Source organism: Juglans regia, unplaced genomic scaffold (genome assembly GCF_001411555.2).
Source record: "Juglans regia cultivar Chandler unplaced genomic scaffold, Walnut 2.0 Scaffold_674, whole genome shotgun sequence".
NCBI classification, from domain to species: domain Eukaryota; kingdom Viridiplantae; phylum Streptophyta; class Magnoliopsida; order Fagales; family Juglandaceae; genus Juglans; species Juglans regia.
This window is the reverse complement of record NW_023361600.1, coordinates 263,702-285,171: the sequence shown is the minus strand read 5'-3', so window position 1 is coordinate 285,171 and position 21,470 is coordinate 263,702. Positions and strand designations below refer to the sequence as shown.

Sequence of the window (21,470 nt, the reverse complement as noted above, 5' to 3'; positions counted from 1 at the left end):
CTAGAAACATAAAATAAGCATATAAACACTAACCATACAGGTTATCTTAATCAACTAAAATCAAAATAACCTTGTCTTGATGGCTCAAGTGCCTCCAGAAGCAAGGATAGTAAAAGATGTTAAAGTCAAAAAAATTTGACCCCTACAGTTTTGTTATACAGTCTTGCATTGATGACTCAATGTGCCTCCAAAAGGCAAGGTTGATGCAGTTGATACTAATCAACTAAAAGATGCTAAAGTCAAACAATTTTGACTCGAACAGTTTCAGTATACAGTCTTGCCTTGGTGGCTCAACGTGCCTTTAGAAGCAAGGCACCTCAACAACATAAACATAGAACAGATTGGATAAAATGTATCAACTAAAATATGTTAAACACACCATCATTTTATACTTGAAGCAAGAACATAAATTTAAAACAGATTGGATAATTTTATGAACCAAAACATATTAAATACAGCACCATTTCATACTTGAAGCCAGAACATAAATATAGAATAGATTGGATAAGATTTATAACCCAAAACATGCTAAAGAAAGATATTTATCAACCAAAGCATGTTAAAGAAAACACTATTTCATACTTTCAGCATAGTTGATGTTAAAGATAACATAATTAAATAGTTGAAGCAAGAACATGAAGCAAGAACCAGATAGGATAATTTATAATCAACCAAAAAAAGTTCAAGAAAGCATATTTAAATACTTGAAGCAAGAACATAAACATAGAATAGATTGGATAAGATTAATCAACCAAGACATGTTAAATAAAACATATTTCAATACTTAAGGCAATAACCAAATAAGATCAAATTAATTAACCAAAACATGAACAATAAAGCATCATTAAATAGTTCAAGCAAGAACATAAAGCCTTAAGCTAGAATCAAATAGGATCATATTAATAAACCAAAACATTTAAAAGAAAGCATATTTAAATACTGAGAACAAGAACATAAAGCCAGAACCAAATCTCCACACTGTGACTCCAGTCAACAATATACACAAATAACCTGAGAGAATGTAGAGAAGCAAATGAAAAATGAAAAATCTAAAGTAAATAAATATAACATAGCACCAGATAGGAGGGGGAATAAGTTAAACTCACAATGGACTATAAATCTTGCTTCAAGCAAAGATCTGTATGCAAGCACTTCAAAAGGTTTTTTTCTTCACAATTTTCAGATATGAAATATAAAGCTCAAAACATATATTTGTAAACAATAGCAAAATCAATATAGGATCAAGTTAATAGCCTAAGGCCCTAACAAGGCATATTCTGCCATTACAAAATAAAAAATAAATAAAGCATAAACTTATCAATCAAAGTGATAGACAGTCACAGAAGCATGCATAGACGACTGGTGATGTATGGCAAAACAGTCAACAATGTCAAACCACTAACCACTTAGGAGTTCGGCGTACTGTGTACTTAGATGATTACATTTAGATCTACAATGGAACAATACTACAATGTATAAAGAGTTAGGAGAGAACCAGATTGAATCCTCGAAAATACTCAGATAAGTTAATAACTAGATAAGTGGCTCCAAATCTGCCAAGTTCCTAACCAAATGCTTAAAAATAGAAAAAGAACCTGGATAATCTACTCATAGACGAGCGAATTAACGAAGCAGAGAACCACAAAATCAGGGATTCAGTTTGTTGAGAGTCATAAATGTATGCATTTAATGACCTGTTTGTCGAGGCGCAGCTGCATCTGCTAGGGTTTCTCAATGGCTCTGAGAGAAGGTCTGAAGGAGTATCGAAGTGTGAAAGTGAAACGGTTGAAGGAGAAATGAGATGACTCAATGAGCATCAGAGCATCGCGTAACCCTAGCTTTAGGGTATGGAATCAACAGCTCACAATTCTGATATAAAGATCCAACGGTCTCAGGCCCTCAATAGCTCCACAAATAACACATACATGTGACTAGGCTGAACTCACAAATTAAAATAACTACTAAATTAAATACTAAGTCTATTTCATAAAAAAAATACTATAGTCTATAAATTATAATACATGTTAATTGTTATATACTATAAAACTAGCAAGTAGTGTTGTAAAAAAAACTAGATTAATATTTAATACATGTTATATATGTATATATATATAATATAATACATGTTAAATACTATAAGACAATGTATTTATAGTATTTAATTATATAAAATTGTCTAACATTATATTTTATCAAAAATTATAATTTATTATTCATAAACCATGATATAATATTATAGTTATATTAATTAATATAATACTATTATTCTAATACCGTATATTAACTACAAAATTAGTATATTGAATATTGATACTTAAATATTGATACAAGGTCTTATATTTGCATAAAATCATAATATTATTTATGCTTGTAGTTATAACGCATATGTAAGAATTAATACTAGACTACTACTAGTAGTTATCACACAATAGACACTAGTCTAGTAGTCTACTAGTATGAGCTTATTAATTATTAATAATTGATATTAATACTAAATATGTATATTACTTTCTAGTTTATATAATCTTATGAATACAATATTACTACTAATTAATCTTATATAAAGTAATAAGATTAATAACTAGTAATACACTTAAGTTTTTTTTTAGTAATATTTTAAAGTCTTTAATAGTACTTCATAAAATGATAGAATCACAAGTAGTAAGTTATAAGTCAATAAGTTATGACTTTAGTGATCTATAGCCTATAGCTTGTAAAAATAAATTTTTGTATGACAATTTAATATTTGATAAGAATAAGATATTGAATTGTCATATAAAAATAAGTGTGGTGTGTTGGAATGATGAGTAGCAAAGTTGATCTTATATTGCTCAACAGACGTGCTCAGCCCAAACAAACAGCTAATGTCACATAGAGCCTATATTTGACGTTGTCCAGGAATATAAACTATGCAACGACTCTCCTATTACTTTAAAAAAATAAAGGAATAAATACTCCCAAAAATCCTGTAATGAAGCCAAGTACCGTGCTAATATGAAGCCATAGAACTCCAAGTCCATCTTTGTCCTATTGAATGTTGTTGTTGTTGCTAATAATAGAGGCACACTCATGGGAAAGAGGGGCGCCACAAAGTTAAGGATTGCCTTCATATGTAGAGGCATCAAAGCTCGGGAGTTGAGTGCCTAAAGGTATAGCTCCATGGAGATTATTGTTTGCAACACTAAACTCATGCAAGAAATGAAACCTTGCTAGCGATGCTGGAATCCATGAAGCTCCGATATTTGGTCTAGAATGTTGCCTGTGAAGTTGTTATGGCAAAAATTCAATCCATGAAGCTAATTCAAACGACCGCTCTCAATGGGAATGTTGCCACTAAGATTGTTGTTTGCAACGGATCATATCCATGGTCCAAGTTGGAGAGGGAACTAAACTTAAGAAAGGTACCATTCACTGTGGCAAAAATGGATAAAATCAAAGAACTATTGTCTATGGGAGCCTGGTCTGAATCGTCTGATACTAACGTTGGCAATGTACAAATTTCTTATGGGAATTCACCTAAAATCAAATTATCAGATAAGTTTAAACGAAAGAGCCTCGGAAGAGTCGACAACGAACCAGGAATTGATCTTGTGATATGATTGAAGCTGAGACCCAAGACTTGTAAGTTCTTAAGCTTAGATGAGTAAGACCAGTCAACTTACAATGAGTAAGACCCAAATATTTGAGATTTTTGAATCCATCGAAACCAACTATGCTGTCATCGAGTGAAAGGAAAACTAGGAACTTAATTGAGAGTCTTGCAATGTGCCAGAATCTTAATTGCTCCTCTATGATGTTGGTTAGCATGTTGTAACCGAGTGAAAGGAAAACTAGGAACTTCAATTGAACAATATCTGGTCGAATTTGTCCTTCGAGTTTGTTACTAGCAAGTCGGATTGCTCTTAGGAATTTGCATGAAAAAAGGCTCACTGGCAAAGTACCAGTAAACTCATTTTTCCAAAGGTCGAGTATAGTAAGTTGATGATGAAGAGTAGAAAAGTTTAGGGTGGAGATATCTCCTCCAAAGAAATTGTGGCGTAAATTCAAGGTCCCGAGATTTGTGCAATTCATTAAAGATGGAGGCAGAGCACCCATTAAGAAGTTTGTATTGAGGAGTAGATGCTTCAATTTGGAGAGCTTTCCCAAATCCATTGGCAGCTTTCCACTCAATTCATTGTCATATAACTCAAGGTTGGTGAGTTTGGTAAGGTCACCGTTGTTTTGACCCATTTAATAATTAATTAGAAATAAGTCAATACGACATAATTCAATTAATATTTAAACTGATTTCATGTAATTAACTAACATGCACTAATCATTTGACCTTATTAACATAATTTGACATAAAAGTTAAAATTTATATCTATTAGTCACCACAATATCTTAAAAAAAAAATACAATCACCTACTAACAAAAGTATCTATATTTTTCAAATTTTAACATATAATAAAACCAATATTACAAACCCTACAATAACAAATATGAGTATAGGTCTAAAATTACAATTTTCATAATAAAAACATAACGATACTAAGAAATACCAATAATATTACAACTCAACAATAATAAAATTATAATTTTGAAATAAAATATAAACGGTTTTATTTCAGATTAAGTGGGTTTACCCGTTTATAAAGTATCTCAATGGGTCAACCCGTTTTGATCTGGATCCGTTAACATCAAACTCAAATCCGCTAATTTCGTATCGTGTTTGTATTGGATTCACAGATCGTGTCACGTATTGTCACTCATAGAAAATCTCAACCACTAATACAGAGTACTATAACAATGGAAGCACAACACTTCAAGGAAAGAAAACTATATGTTTATTTCCGATTGGGCATGTCTTTATACAAACATCGAAGCACCTTTTCAAGCAAGATAGGTGACTTTTGAAAAACAGTCAAAGCACCATTTCAGTCAAGATAGGAGACTTGAAAATTGTTAATGAGCATTGGACGATGGTCATGGTTGGTTCAGCAGTTACAGGCAGTATATGTCCGTTACTAAACATATTCATGATATAAATCGTAGGATCGTATAGGCAAATAAAGGTCATTCAATATTGACCGTTAGACTTGACTTATTTCTCATTACATCGGGCGAGCTCATTGCTCGGGATGAGTTTTTTTTTTTGAATAAAAAACATCAAACTTATATTCATTCTTCTTCAACTGTTACATCTTTATCCTTTTGAACATAGTATTATATGCCTATAGGGCCTTCTTCTATCCAAATTGTTTCCTCATTTACAAGTAAAGAAGCTTTAGCTAGAAAGTGAGCTACACAATTACATTCCCTATAAGTATGTATGACTGTCCAATTAGATCTATTCTTCAAAACCCCTTTAATGTCTTCAACTAATTGACCATGCCATTCCTAACTAGCTTCAGCACCATTTACTGCTTTAACCACACTCAGAGCATCCCCTTCAAAGACCACTTTCGATAGGTTCAACTTTGCACACAATTGCATAGCACGCCAGAGAGCCTAAAACTCAGCTACTAGAGGAGAAGTTACTATCCTCTTCTAAGCACACAGTGAGACAAACACTTCTCCATGCTCATCTTTTATCACTACACCGATCCCCATCCTTCCTTCATTAACCTTTAGTGCAGCATCCCAATTAACCATCACTTGGCCTTCTATAGGAGCCTTTTGTAACACCCGGGCCAGCCAAGCCACTTTAAAAAAAACATTTTTGAGTTATAGTTATGAAAAATCGTTTGGGATTACGAGTAAAATTTTTAGAAGAGAGTTTGAGCCTAAGATATTTTTGGTGGTATATAAATTTTTTCTATAGGTTTGATATTTAGGTTTTAAAGTCTTTAATGGATCAAAGGGATGTTCATCAGAAAATTTATGGGATAATGATATTTATTTTAGGTTGTTTAGAGACCCAAAACTTTAGATAAAAGCCATGCAATAATCTCGTTAAGAGCCCAGCCGTGAGATTGGGTCCAGACTTCATCACACGGTGTCAAGCCATTTCTATTTCATGCACGTCCATCCCTTCCTTTTATTTAGGTTTGTTCTGCTTTCTACTTATAGCTTATATATAAGTTAAGTTTTTCTCAACCCTAGACTCATTGTCGCTACCCTCATTTCACGCCCTCACCACACAAAAAACCGTTGCCCTTGCAGCCAGTCCCTACCCTTCAGTAAAGCACCAAACCACAAGCCTTGGTTGCGTTAAGCAGCCCAGCCGCCCCCTACAGCCAGGCCAACGCGTCGTTCTTCGCCGAACTCAATCCACGCACACGGAACCTCAGCCACACAAAGTCCACCACTCAAGCCGTGCGCCACCACTCTCTCCATGTAAACACCACCTCTGTTGAACCGCCAAAAAACAGAGCACCAGCCAAGCCAATGAGTCGCTACTCCCCGGGCCCAGTCCACGCGGAACCTCAGCCACACGAAGCCGTCACCCAACATTGTGCCGCAACACCTCTGCTTAGCCGCTGCTCAGCCTCACTAAACCGAGAGCCACACCCCACCTCATGGAAAAGGCTCTGCTTCTTGCACCAAAAACAGAGCATTTACTGATCTCCACCGTAAGCCACTGCAAAATTAGCACCTTTTGCACCGAAAAGCACCATAAAATCAACAGAAACTTCCGGTCGTGATCCTCGTCACCCTGCGCAGATCAGTGAGCCCAGACCCTTCTCTGTATTCGCTCCCTCTTGGTTGCTCTCTCTCCCTCATCTCGCACTCTCCATGCTCTCTCTATCTCTCTCGCTTTCGCCGCCCAGCGTAGGTGGCCTTGCCACTGCATGCCCTCCTTGGTGCCCAGCAGCACCACCATAGTTCCTCCAGTGTAGCTGTCGTGCCTTGCCCCTCCACGTACAGCTCGGTTTTAATCGTAAGTCTGCACTCCACTTCCTCTTGGTTTTTTGTGTTGCTGACTTAAAAGGATAGTATATATGTATGTGTGTGTGTGGGGGGGGGAGTCTATAACCTAATAGGATAGATGTTATTACCCATTTGATTATGTTTTCAAACGAAGTATTACAAAAACTATTGTATAGTCGGTCTAATAAATAAAAATTTCCTTGTTACCTTTGAATTTTAAGTTACATTATTGTGTTTTAAACTTTGATATGTATTATGTAAACTCAAAATTTTCCATGTTTACAGAAATGATCTTGGTAAGTTAAATTTATTTTGAGTAAAGCCTCTTTCAAAAGTAAGTGATAATGTTGTAATTTTATTATGATATAGTTTGTTAAATAATTTTTATGTATAGCTTAAAAAGAAATTTTTGGCATAATTATGTTATGTAGTAATAAATCCGATAGTTTGATTCTTCATTAGTAAATAAGTTAGAGTTAATACTTTAGTCAGAGATTTAGTTGGAATTTGAGAAGTGTTAACATTTTTTGAAATTCCTGAATTTAGATTTTCGAGGAATTAAAATAAGTTATTTTAGCATCTTAGGCTTAAATATTGAGATACGTGTTCGATTGGAAATTTATGAAAATTATGTGATTATGTTATAGGTGAAGATTAATATTTGTTCGGCTTTGTTGAGGAATTTTTTTGAAAGACTAAAGAGTTCCAGGTAAGCGGGGTTCTTATGCTAGACTTTGCATAAAAATAAAATAGACGGGGTCAATTTTGAAAATGTGCATGTTTTGTTATGAAAGGAAATTTCTGAAACGACCTCAGTTATTTGTTCATCATTACTCATGAAATTTTGTATAAGAAAGAAATATTTTCTGTCATGACTAGTGTAGACACGAGCTTATTTTGACATTTTGCTTTCGAACTATGCAAAAGAGAGCGAATATGAAATCTTGTGCATAAATCATATTTTTGTGATCTGATTTTGTTCTGTTCTGAAAATATTTTGTATTCTGCTATGATAAGATGTGATTTCTGAAACCTCTGGCATGACATTTTGTTTCTATTTTGACCTTACCAACTTTTCTGTTTCTGGTGCATCCACTTTGGAAATAAAGTGGTTTTCTGCGTGGTCTTTCCTATGTGTACACTCGGGGCTCCGAGAATGATAAAGGGAAGATTCACATTCTGTTTCTGCTCGGTTGGCCGCCGGGGTTTGCACAACCCTACCACGGGGGTTAAACATGGAATTCTGTTCTGATATGATGTTTTAGTTATGCTGTGCCAAGGAAATTTTGAATAAGAATATTGTGAACTTTCGCTTTAATATTTTTGATAACATGTTCTGACTCTGCATTCTGAAAATAAAAAGTGTTTTATTCTGCATTCTGAAATCTGTAAATGCTCATGTTTGCATACTAGTATATGTTCTCTGCTTACTGAATTGTTGATAACTCACCCCTATCTTCAAAATATGTTTCAGATAATTTTTGATGCAACAACTGGAAATCAAGAATAGGGAGTACTTGCAAGTTGTTAATCATAGAATGACTGTTGGAGAGTCTTTTGGTAGTGTTAATATTGTATGTGGCTTTGGTATTTTGAGTAATGGATATTCCTAATCCTTGTGGGAAAGTTTATGTTTATTAATGATACATCACTGATGTGCCATTTTGTAGGAACATGGATATTTGTATTGAACAAATAGGTTAATATGTTATAGAGACTCTGGTTTATTTTAAAAGTATTATTTGGAAATGATTTTTAGGTGATATGAGTTAACTATCTGGACTCTCGGGGACGGGGCGTTACACCTTCCATCTGCATAACCCTCTTGCCTGAGTTCTCCCAATCTGGCTCCTGGGTTCTTTTTGTTGAGCTTCCTAAAACTGAAGCAGAAAGTCAGTGGCTTGCCTAAAAATCACATCAGGCCCTTCAAATTTATTTTTAAACACAAAACTGTTTCGCCTCAACCAAATCCTTCTCAGTACTACTGCCATTAACTCCAATTCTTCTCTTTTCAATTTATTACACCAGTCTGCCCATAACTCTTGTATATCCTTCTCAGTAGATGCCCATTTTTGCACAGGACTAAGATTATCTGCCCAAACATCCATGCTCCACCACAACTCCATAGAGCATGAGAAACTGTTTCCTTCTGCATTTTACAAATTGGACAGAAGTAATCTTTAACAATCTTCCTGCAAGACAAGTAAAATTTTATAGGAAGACAATTATTCATTACTTTCCAAAGAAACATTTTAACTACACCAGGTACATTTAACTGCCACAACACCTTCCAGTTCTTTGTACCAGATTTCGATACCTCCCCCTTTTCTCTATTTTTCCTGTACAACTCCAGATCATATGCACTTTTGACATCAAACTGACCAGTCTTAGTATGATCCCAAATTAATTTATTAGGTAGACCTAATGAACTAATAGGTAAGCTGCAGACAAGAATTGCCTCTTCTTCATTTAAAATGTCTTTTACCAACTCTGTTTTCCAAGTCTTAGTGTCCCCATCAATAAGTTCTTTGACCTTTACTTCACCTGCTAGTAAAGTTATGAGAGTTTGAATCCTGAAAGTAGACAGTTTTGGTATCCACTTATCTCTCCAGATGTTGATACTCTCCCCATCACCTACTCTTCACACCAACCCCTCCTTTAACAACTCCAAAGAATCTCATAAACTTCTCCAAATAACTGATGGCCTATGACCCAGCTTTGAAACCAAAATGTCAGAATGCCTAAAGTATTTATCCTTCAGGACCTTTGTAGCCAAGGAATGAGGATTTGTCAACATTCTCCAACATTGCTTTGCTAGTAAAGCCTTGTTGAAGCTTACAAGTTCTCTAAAGCCCAATCCTCCACTAGCTTTTGCAACCCCCAATTTTGCCCAACTCCTCTATTGAATTTTATTCTCGTCCTTTTTGAAGCTCCACCAGAATTTAGCCATTTGAGCATCTATTTCATTGCATAATTTCTTTGGAAGCTGGAAGACAATCATATGATATGTTGGGATGGCTTGAATTATAGCCTTTAACAGCACCTCCTTACCCGAGGGTGATAGAAATTGATTCGTTGTACAAATTTTCTTGCAATTTCGCCTACTCTATTTTTTTTTTTTTTTACGTGGAACTTTTCCAAAGGCAGATTAAACAATATTAAATTTGCATATTTCAATTAAATAAACTCACATATTTGAGAGTCGCAAAAATAATTCTAAGTTCCAAAGCTGTTTCAAAAGAGCCTCTAAGATATGTATTTGAATAATTATGTTATGGTAGTGATTGTTGACGGGAAAGATAACGTATGCATGGATCATTCCAATGAAATCTTTAACACAATTCTTTCTTAAAAAAATTGCACAATGAGCTAATCCTAAATGGGTGGAAGCTGAGGGAGGTTAGACCACATATATAATTATATATATATATATATATATAAAAAGTGTTTGGGGATCATTTCATTATTTATTTATTTTAAAGGCCCGTCCTAAATATATGTAAAAAGGAAAAAGAAAAGATAGGCTGGGCTTTTGTCTCCCAGGAATAGGCTAACTACTACCACAAATAAATCATGTATAGAGGGCAGCTAATGTAGTTTGACCTGTCATTTGACATTTGAAGCATCAAAAGTATTAAAATCCTCATTATGTCTAGTTTATTTTTACAATACATCTCATCTATCTTATTTAATCATTACAATTTTTTTAAATTTTCACACAAATTAAAATAAACAATTCAATTTTTTTAAATTTTAAAACAATAATAAAATTAAAAAATATATTCTAATAATATTTTATTCAATTTTCAACTTTTATCTAAACTCATCTCATCTGCTAAAACAAACGAGACTTAAACTCACATTTCTTGAAATATCCACCGTTTATGAGATTTGGTAAGGAAGGAAAGTTGAGTCACCGTTATGTAGGACCGTCTGAGATTTTGAAATAAGTTGGTCCAGTTGCTTATCAAATTGCATTACCTCCTGCACTTTCTAGAATACATAGATGACTTCTGTCATTATAGCTAGTTGTATCCTCTTCAATCCAAAGATGCAACTTATGAATGTTTTATCAAATTCAAAACCCTTGTTGAAAATTACTAGTTTTGCTAAAAAAATCGAAAAACTTCAATTTTATGGTGGTGGGGAGTATACTTCCTTTCGGTTTCAATCCTTTTTGACCCACCAAAGCATAGTTAATAGAAAGTCATGTTCTCCTGAGTAAGGGAGCTTTGGGCAGAGGGAATTGCTGTCACGTATATCGATTTAGAGTACTTGATAGGGCGTGAGCGCCTGCAGCCACGTTAAGCAAGAGATTTTGGGTTCTATATATCAACATTGCTTGTTTAAAATCAGCAACTGGAATTGAAACATAATCCATCAACATAGCACGCAGTCTACTCACAAGTCACGCGTTGTTCGTTCTCCTTTCGTAGTCATCATCGTTTTGAATAATGCCGAAAGGAAGAAATTTATTCTTTTTAAGATTATTAATATTTGTTGTATATGTATAATATTAATCGAGTTACAGGCGTTTTTATAGCATTCATTCACCTCATTAGCGGCCTAATAGTGGGAGATTTATGTGATATTAATGACAGAACATGGTAAGTTCAGCTAAGCCTAAACGGTGAATAATTTTTTGAGTCCTCATGAACTACATATCAACTCATGTGAACGTATGTCATAAACGAAAATGAATTAAGAAGTATGGTTTGCACAGACAAAATTACTAGATTCCTCTACTTTATATTTAAAAGAGTAATGTAGATATAATTTTAAAGTGTTTAAGTCCTGCGTACTCTTTAAAAAAAAATGGGATCCATTACTAAAAAACGATTTGTATGTATAACATCCCGGATGTATCCATTTCTTTCAAAAGTAGTACCATGAGGGACTTATACACCAAGTCGGACTATAAATATCATTAAATAGATGAAAAATAAGTAGTGTTACTCTCATCACGATGGTCGGACCTTAATCGAAGGTGCTAAATATCAAGATAGTCTGATAAGAAGTGTCACTCTCAAATAAGCAGTGTTACTCTCATCATGATGGTCGGATCTTACTCTCATCGCGATAGTTTGAGAGTGTAATGTGTTGGTTTCAATAATTTGAAGTACATGAATTGTATAAAACCTCTTACACTTTGAGAATATAAAGTCTACTTATTCCTTAACGTAAAAAATGATCAAAAGCAAGAAAACTAAAGTGATTACAAATTAAGTTGCCTGAGTGATAAGAAAAAGAAGTGATCAAAGGTTGAAACATATATGAGATATTAGATTGGCCACAACAAACTCTAAAGAGACCAATTATATTTATTATTCAATGCATAAAGTCACACTTATAGCTGGCCTTCTCTTCAATCTTGCTAAAGATATTGCTAGAGTTACATAGACTCTATCTTTTAAGTCGTTAAGAAATCGAAAATATGCAATTCTCCAATTAGGGCTAAAAGACAACAGGCCACAAACCTCCCAAAATCCAAGTAGTATATACCCCTCAATGGTTTGGGAGTTTTATATGGGGATGTGCTCCATATCTCAGGATGCATCCTTTCACATCAAGACAGTACGCGGTGTTCAGCTCGAGGTCTTGGTAAATGTCATCGCCAAGCTTCTGGGGATCCGTCGCGTAGCTAAGATATCGACTACAAGAGATGCTCAGCCTAGGGATGGATCTCGAGTAGATGCATATGTAGGCACTTCTACATCATCTACTAGCCTAGTTGACCGGTCGGAGACTGAGGATACTGATGAAGATGATGACAACCGAGATGAGGATTTCTACATCATCACTGGGAGAGAGCGAGAGCAGATCGATAGGAAGAACTCCTTCAGCCAGGTACAACTCCTCCCTTTTTTCCACATGGTATCTTATTATTGCAACAAATGTGGATCATGTGGCACATAAGGTCACATTTAGCCGAACTCGCTCAAAGCTCCTTATACGAGTGGCATGTGGAGAGCCCATCAACTTGCCACATCATGTTTTTGAGAATATTCATTATGAGATGAGTGTCATCTCCACAATGTGACACCTCGGACGAAGGAGTGGCTGACAGAGCAGATTAGCCCCATCGATATGACCATACACCGTTAAAGCATTAGACAAGGGGGGCATGCTCTACGTCAGCTTGTCCCTATACCAAATCTTGTTCCTCCGACTCAGTCTGGCCCCAGTGTTGCTCCCCATATTGGGAGAACCAGTCAGTCGTCGACGGGTACATCTACGGGGAATGCCTGACTTGCTTGGCTCAATGTGCACCCTGCTTGAGTTGATGCGATTGTCTCAGATATTACTATGCACATAGACTGACAGATCGCGTCAGTAGAACAAAATGTCACAAAGGTTGGCCATCGGTTAGATATCCTAAACAAAAAGGTCAACATTGACTGATGAATTTAATACATTGGTAAACAGCTCGTTCTGAATATTTTCACTTTTATCGTGTTGTTTACATTAGTGTTGCAATTAATTTTTATTATATGTAATAAACAATCTTATATAATATATCTACTATTTTTGAATTTCAATTCTCAATTTTTTTTAATATTAACTTATCCAACTTTAATATTAAACCATTTAACATTTGAACGTGAATCACTAACGTTCAATGATTCACGTTCAAACGTTGGCGCCAAGAATTTACACGTTCACACTTAACTAGCAACAACATTCGAATGTCTAGGGAACGTTCGAACGAGAATATATATACGTTTTTCTCGACTACCTTTAGTGACGATTTCTACAAATCGTCAAAGAAAATACTTTTTGGTGACAGTTTGGGGACTATTACAAATTCTAAATAGCCACAAAAACTTATTTATGTTGTAGTGTACATAATATCAGAGCAGAAATCTTGGTTGAAATCTTGACTTTACACTTTATCTCACAAAGGTGGTATCTTCTCGATAATGCCACAAACAATTAGATTGTCTCCAATCTTGATGTCTTCGGATCTAACTTCTGCTACAAGTATTTGAAAATCTTGTGCTTGCTCCAAGACGGATTTTCCATGTACCATTTGATATCAAAAGAAGCAACTTGCCACATATTTCTTTGATTTGGCTTCTTCCGTATCATATTTACTCTGTAAAGCTTTCCATAAAATTGATCCGCAAGACAATTTAAAATATAACACCAACAGTTATACTCATCTTTAGTATATTTTGTAATATTTTATTCGTGAGCTTTCACTTATGCTTTAGTCATGTTCTCGGTAGTGATCTTGCTAGGATTCTTTGCAATGACATGAACATAAGAAACGTTTGAGAAGGCTTACATAGAAGAGCACATTGTACTTCCATCTCTTGAAGTGAACTCCTTTAAAATGGAAGGGCTTGTAGAGATTTCCAATACTTTCTGTGGATTTTTCAGTTGTAGGCTTCATGTCTGAACCTCCTTAAAATTTTTGGTGAAGTACACAATAATATAATAAAAATTATAACTAAATTAAAATTAAAACGAAACCAGTTTAAACTGAGGCACGAAAATCTTATTCTCTTTAAGGAGATTCAAACCCTCTGTGGTGTACAAATTCTCAAATTAATCGGTACATCAGAACTCCTCTTGACTTGACTCCTCTAGATTACAACAGCCCGACTGATTGTTGTATAGTCCGAACTAACGCTGTACAAGTGATTGTTGTATACTCAAAGAACAACTTTTTTTTATCTGAAAATACTCTAAAAAAATATATAGACACTTTGTCTTTCTCTTTTATTCAAAGAAAACACAATGTTTCGGCCAATAAAGAAAAATAACATCACTCTGCAATCAACAAGCCCTGTGTACGCCAACCTCAATTCAATTTAAAAAAGAAGGTAGCCGTTAAACAAGAGATTCGGAACTGGGCAATCAAAAGAATAAAGACACCCAAATTAATATAAATAAAACGGCTTCCAAGAGCTATTAACACACGAGCCCAGAACCAGTAAGACATAAAGTGATAAAACTAATGATAAAAAACGTTCAACCCCACAATGGTCAAACATAATTTTTTCTTTAAAAATACGTAGCTAACTCTGTAACGTACAGTAACTCTTGAACCATTAAAGCTATTAATGAATTAAGAATAAAACCGCGTTAATGACCCTTCTCAATTCAAATGCCACCGTAATGGCACTAAAAAAAAGTTACAAAACAAACTCTATTTATTCAAAAAAGACCAACTGACAGTGAGAGAACTGAAAAGGTAAGAACAAATCTATATTCGGTCGGTTTAACACCCGAAGAACAAACCCGATACTAGCCAGATTGAGGAACCGACTTTATAAGAATCAGACACATGCCGCTTCGGATCGATTACACTGGCTCACTCAAGGTCGCAGAACATATCCACATAATGTTCCTCATCTTTTTTTTCCCGAAGAACATAGAATGTTACAATGCCTCCTTCTTTTTCATATAGCCGACAAATTGTCGATGGAAATCTGAATTAGAAGATCCTGAACGGCCAAAAGGAGTAATGCAATTAAAGAACTTTGAATTAGCATCATCTGGACATATTAAATGCAATCCGCATTCTTTCACTTCTACTTTTTCAAGACTCTTGGAAAAATACGGATGCCAGCCAGTTTCAAATGAAATCCTATTGACCTTCCGTATGTCCAATAACTGCAAAACCGCCGGTATATACACCCAGAATCCAACTCGCTTACCAAAAGAGACGTTCAAGGGAGGAGTTATTAATCTGCAATCCAAACAATCATATTCCTCACAATATTCTTCCGTCTCAAACTCTAATTTAAGCCTCACCTCTGACCTGCTTGTAATCCATCCCTTGTATAAAGAAGAAATTGAAGCATCTTCCCAATGAAGGGAAAAGAATTGATCAGAAACACAAACAATAAATAAAGCACACCCCATCTCCGGATTCGTATTAGCATCCAAATCTATCTTTACAGATGAGCCATTACTTTTATACTAGACCCACTCTGGAATGTGGAATCCTAACGACCATCCTCTTATCATCTTCTGTAAAAACAACCCCAAAAAGAGATATAAATTGCAGCAAAAATAGAGCATTTTTCTATTTGTAAAATGAAATCCTTTTTTATTAAAGCCTTTTTCTGACATATTTTATTTGTTTCTATAGAAAAGAATGAGAGAGACACACTGACTCACCAAATCATCGTCTAAAGCCGAAACAACTCCACCTGCCATGTCTAAAATATTTTCTCCTTTGCTGTCAAAATCAATGTACGCTGCTTCTACGTAATCATATATTCCTTCCTTCTGATATTCTACAAGTGATCCGATATCAAAGATGGGATCTCTTGATTTAAGTCGCATCGACTTGCATCCTTGAAGATGGAACCTACGGATGCTCTTGGGCATTAGATTGACAGATGGTATTTGTGTTATAGCAGTTTCCTCTGCCCAAAGATCAGTCAGGCATTCCAAATTACTCAGGTCTGGTAACTTCTCAAGGCTTGTACATTTGTCAAGTTGCAATTCATTTAATTGTTTTAGACTTCCGATGGATGGGTGGACCTCACACAAGCTTCTACAACCTTCCAGGTATACTCTCTCAAGATTTGGGACTCCAGTCAAATCTGGTATTTCAATCAAGTTCTCAGAATAACTCAGATCAAATACCTTCAAATTGTCTAAAACTTGTTATAAACAAGTACGTAGTTAATTGGATCAAAATATAAATATATTAATTTGTTTGGAAAATTAACGGGGGATTATTAACAAGAAGACGTATTTATACGAGTGAGGAACTTACCATCGACCCCTTCCATAGTTGTTTGATACGGCTGCCAGGCATCCTTAGTACAGTAAGATTTTCAGGTTGGAAATTGCTTGGCAAGTATTTCGAATGATATCCAGGCCACTCTAGGTATCGCAACTCATTGGTTGGCATGTATTTTAAGGGTTTTCCATGCCATTTTAAAGTTCGAGATTGATGAAATTTAAAACATCTCAATTTTCTCATCTTTGACAATGCTTTGCCGTTGAGTCTCCGAACTTTCGTTTCAGGACAAAAATCCACGACCATGGCTTTAGTTGCATCAGTTCCCTGGTAACCAAGAACAACAGGTTAACAAGAATTAGGATGAAAATATACCTTTCTATATTAATATCTATACTAATCAACTTACAGTATCATTCTTCAGTACGTGATAGAGATCCTCTACACGAAACAGTCTACTACGTCGTCCAGGTTCTTCAGGGCATTCGCGGCGAACTATTTCCCTGCCCAGTTCTTTTAGCAAATCATGCATGATCAACGTTCCCTTATATGATTTGCTTAGGAGGGACTTCTCGACGAGAACATCAAGGTCGATGCGATAATGACCAAATCTTTCTAATAACATCTCAGAAAATATGTGCTCATGTCCTCCGTAGAAACACGCCATATCCAAAAATAACTCTTTTTGCAAATCCTGCAGCCCATCAAAACTTATTTGAAGTACATCCATAATTTCTGGATTAGGAATTGGTTTTAGTTTATCTCTCTCACTTGTCCAGGCATCTATTGTTCTCCCAAATAAGAAGGAACCTAAAACTTTTAGAGCTAAAGGAAGGCCTTGAGCATAATTCACAAAGTCCATAGATAGATCCTTGTAATTATCCCTTGGATGGGTTTGCTCGAAGGCTGACAAACTGAAGAGTTGCAAAGCTTCAGTAGTTTCAAGCTGCTCAACCTTATAGATATCATTCACTCCATGTGTTTTCAACAGATGACTATCTCTGCATGTTATAATCACCCTACTCCCTGGACCAAACCAATCATGACTCCATAGTGCCATTAATTGTTTTTCACTATCCACACCATCAAGGACGATAAAAACCTTTTTATTACGCAACATGCTTCTTATCACCTTGATTCCCTGGTGATGATCCCATACATGTATTTTTTCTTGCATGATTGTAGAAAGGAGTTCTTTTTGTAAAGAAGCTAGGTCACGAGCAGTAGTAGATTTTTCTCTAATACAAGAAATAAAGTTGCTTCCTTCAAATCGACAATTAGAATTAAAAACTCGATCATAAATTATTTGGGCCAGCGTTGTCTTACCAACACCACCCATCCCATGAATTCCTACAAAGCGAACATCGTTCGATTCCATATCCAATAACTTCATCATTTCATCTACATGGGAGTCTATTGCTACAAGTTTATCGTAATCATGACGTGAGAATCTAGAATTCAACTCCTTAGATATACGTCCACAGACTTTTTGTATAATTGTTGATTCGCACCTGTAAATTGATAGAACAATTAATATGACTAGATCACACGATCAAAAAAAAAAAAAAGCGCTTTAGCTGATAATTAGCACTGTTTATTAGAGGAAGCGAAACACTTTAATTCGTACATCAATATTTTCCCTCTTGCAACACTCGAGCTGTCAGACAGACCCAGATCACAATTTAAACATTTTAAAAAATTATAAATGTCATAATTTAAGTAAATAGATAGATGTTAATTGCTTGCTATTTGTCAATGGAAGAAGAAAAGAGGAAATGTTACCTATCGTGTATGTGCTCTCCGGTAATATTACCCACTTTACTGAAAGCTTTTTTCCACATATCAATCTCCGGTAATATTACCTTGGGAGCTTTTTCATGTGCGGCAAAAGCTTTTGCAAAAGTCCCACGTTGATTTCTTACGTCTGAAGGATCCACATGGTAGAAAATAGGAATAATTGTGATCAGCTTCGTCTTTTCCTCCCATTCAACGATCTCGGCAAGTTCCATGAGGCACCATTTGGAAGAAGCATAATTTGCAGAAAGAATGACGATGACGTATTGTGATTTTTGAATAGCTTTCTGAAGCGCTTCAGAAATGTATTCTCCTTGCTTGAGTGTTTCGTCATCCTTAAAGACGAGAATGCCTTTCCGTTTTAAAGCATCATGTAGATGACTCGTAAAACCCTTGCGAGTGTCTTTGCCATAGAAACTGAGGAAAACTTCATGTTTCCAATGAGGCGAAGATGAATGATCTCTTTTTCTTTTCTTACTAACTTTAGAAGTAGATGAAGAGGGTCTTTGAGTGGCCATGAATGCAATGCGAGAAATTTAGAAGCTTAATTGTGGAAGGGAATATTGGTAATTTGCGGGCTTAGACATTGAGAAGAACATTGAAGATATCATGAGGTAATCTGTATGGGAAGGCATACGAAGGTTCTGCGCAACTTCTCTCATCTTTTACTTAATAAGGTTATGGCAAAAATGTAAATTAGTTTGATAAAGCTGTTGGCTGACTCGGCAAAAATGTAAATTAATTAATTAATTTAATTAAGGGTGAGTTTAAATTTCAAATTCATTTCAACTCATCTCAATTTATCATTATAACTTTTTCAAATCTCAATACAAAATATAATAAATAATTCAATTTTTTTAAATCTTAAAATAATAATAATATTAAAAAATAATATTTTAATAATATTTTATCATTTTAATTCAATTCAATTCAACTTACTTTAACATTCCAACGTATTCTAATAATACAAAAAAAACTCTGCCTCGTAAATTGTGGAAGGAAATATTCGTAATGAATAATTTATAGTCAAAGGTCGACGTTGGTCAGCGTTCCTTTCGTAGTCATCAACATAAATAATACTACTCAATAATAATACAACTATTAATAATGCTTGCAAAAAGACAAAAATTTAAAACGCATACGGCCAATGAATTATTTGCATATCAAGATTCTACGTAACTTCACTTCTCCTTGACCCAAAGGAGGATAATGATAGTCCAGGAGGCCATTTGGATTCGCAAAATGTTTATCGTATGTTATAATTTATTTTAAAGTTTTTATATAAAATATAATAAATAATTTAATTTTTTAAATTTTTAAATAATAAAAATATTAAAAACTAATATTATAATAATATTATTTTTAATTTTAATCTTTCATCTAAAACCATCTTATCTCATTTTTTAATCCAATTAAGGTATTATTACTCTTTTACTATATTTTTACTATTATATAGTGCTGTATTTGAAAATTTAATTTTTTAATTATTTTTTTTAACATTTTAAGAAAAATTTAAAAAAATATATAACTCTATAACATGCATCAACTTTCGTTTTATTTTAACCCATCTGCACGGAAGGCATACGAAGGTTCTGCGCAAATTCTCCGATCTAGTACTTAATAGCGTGATGGCAAAAATGTAAATTAATTTTGTAAAGCTGTTGACTGACTTGGACAAAATGTAAATTAATTAATTAATTTAATTAAGAATACAAAAAAGTTTGCCTCGTAAAGCAAGAGTTCTATCATTGCTTGCTTAAAATTAACTATAAGAATTGAAACATCATGCATCGACATAGCGTGCGGTCTACCCAAAAGTCGACGTGTACGTTGGTTAGCTTTCTCCTTTCGTAGTCATGACTCATCAACATTAATAATGCATGCAAAGAAAGATAATGTATTTACAATTTTTATTATTTTATAGTGTATTTAAAATTTTTTTTATTATTTTTTAAATATTTTTAAACATTCTTAATTATTAAAAAAAAATTAAAAAAATATAAAATTTTGTTAATAATTAAATAAATAAATAAAAATTATAAGTAGTGATAGTACTGGTCAACCTGAGATGGAAAGTTCATAATAGATGTAGCATCAACTAGCCGTTACAAGCGTGTATGTACATAATTTCTAGGGTGGTTTCCACCCACTTTAAAATTTTTTAACTAAAACACAAATAATCATGTACATTGATAGACCCGTCGAGCGTGTCTATATCCAAATAGAGCCTTAAACTCGTTTGGATAATGAGATGACATGATATGAGACGAGATGAGATAAGGTGAGATAATTTTAGATGAATTGAATAAACTATTATTTTTAATATTATTATTATTTTAAGATTTGAAAAAATTAAATTGTTTATAATATTTTATATGAGAGTTTTAACAAATTATAATGATGAGATGAGATGAAATAAGAGTGTAACACCCCGTATTTTAGTATAATTTTACTAAAAAATTATTTTTATTAATTCAAAAATTTATTCTCTTATTTTAAAATTGTTGGATTTTTAGTGAGTTTATTTCTATGATTTTAAATTTTGTGAAAATTATTTTGAAGTACTTTCTTAATATTAATTATTGTTATGTATTTAAATTGTTTTTCATATTTAATTAATTTATTGTTGGATTTAATTATTTTAATTTCACTTTATCATTACGTATAAATTATTTTATTTAATTTGTTGTTTTGAAATCGTTTTCGTTTAATCATTTTTGTGACCCAAAATGTAAGGATTGGATCTCATTTATTTCCTTCAATTTTATTTCCTCTCCTTTTTCTTTTCTTCTTTCTCTTTTTTCTTTCTTTTCTTTCTCTTCCTCTGCTTCTCCGCGGGACGTTACCCCTCCCCCTCTCTCTCGCGCGCTTCTTCTTCTCCTCCTAGCCACCGCCGCACGCCACCGTGCATGCCACCGCCCAGCCTACTGCCTCTCCCACCGGCCGGCAATGACCACCCTCTGATCTCAGCCCCTAACTCGCTGCCGATAACCCCCACGCGCAACACCAAGCAGTGGCACCTCTTGTGCTTGCGCACCGCCGTCGCACCACCACCGGCCACCACATCATCCTCGACCTCCTAGCAACCCAATAGACCCAACCTCAGCTTCGATCCGTC

General features: G+C 34.5%; 1 protein-coding gene and 1 pseudogene across 1 annotated transcript; both read right to left on the bottom strand.

The window, feature by feature from the left end:
- Positions 1-3,027: 3,027 nt before the first annotated feature.
- Positions 3,028-21,470, bottom strand: part of LOC108982402 — a 48,122-nt pseudogene continuing 29,679 nt past the window's right edge.
- LOC108982273 (disease resistance protein RUN1-like) lies at positions 14,850-18,961 on the bottom strand. Its single transcript, XM_035687103.1, has 5 exons — positions 18,341-18,961; positions 16,968-18,069; positions 16,592-16,885; positions 15,985-16,476; positions 14,850-15,834 (listed from the first exon to the last, which is right to left on the bottom strand). The coding sequence occupies exons 1-5, from the start codon at positions 18,868-18,870 to the stop codon at positions 15,784-15,786; spliced, it is 2,469 nt and encodes an 822-aa protein (XP_035542996.1). The 5' UTR covers positions 18,871-18,961; the 3' UTR covers positions 14,850-15,783.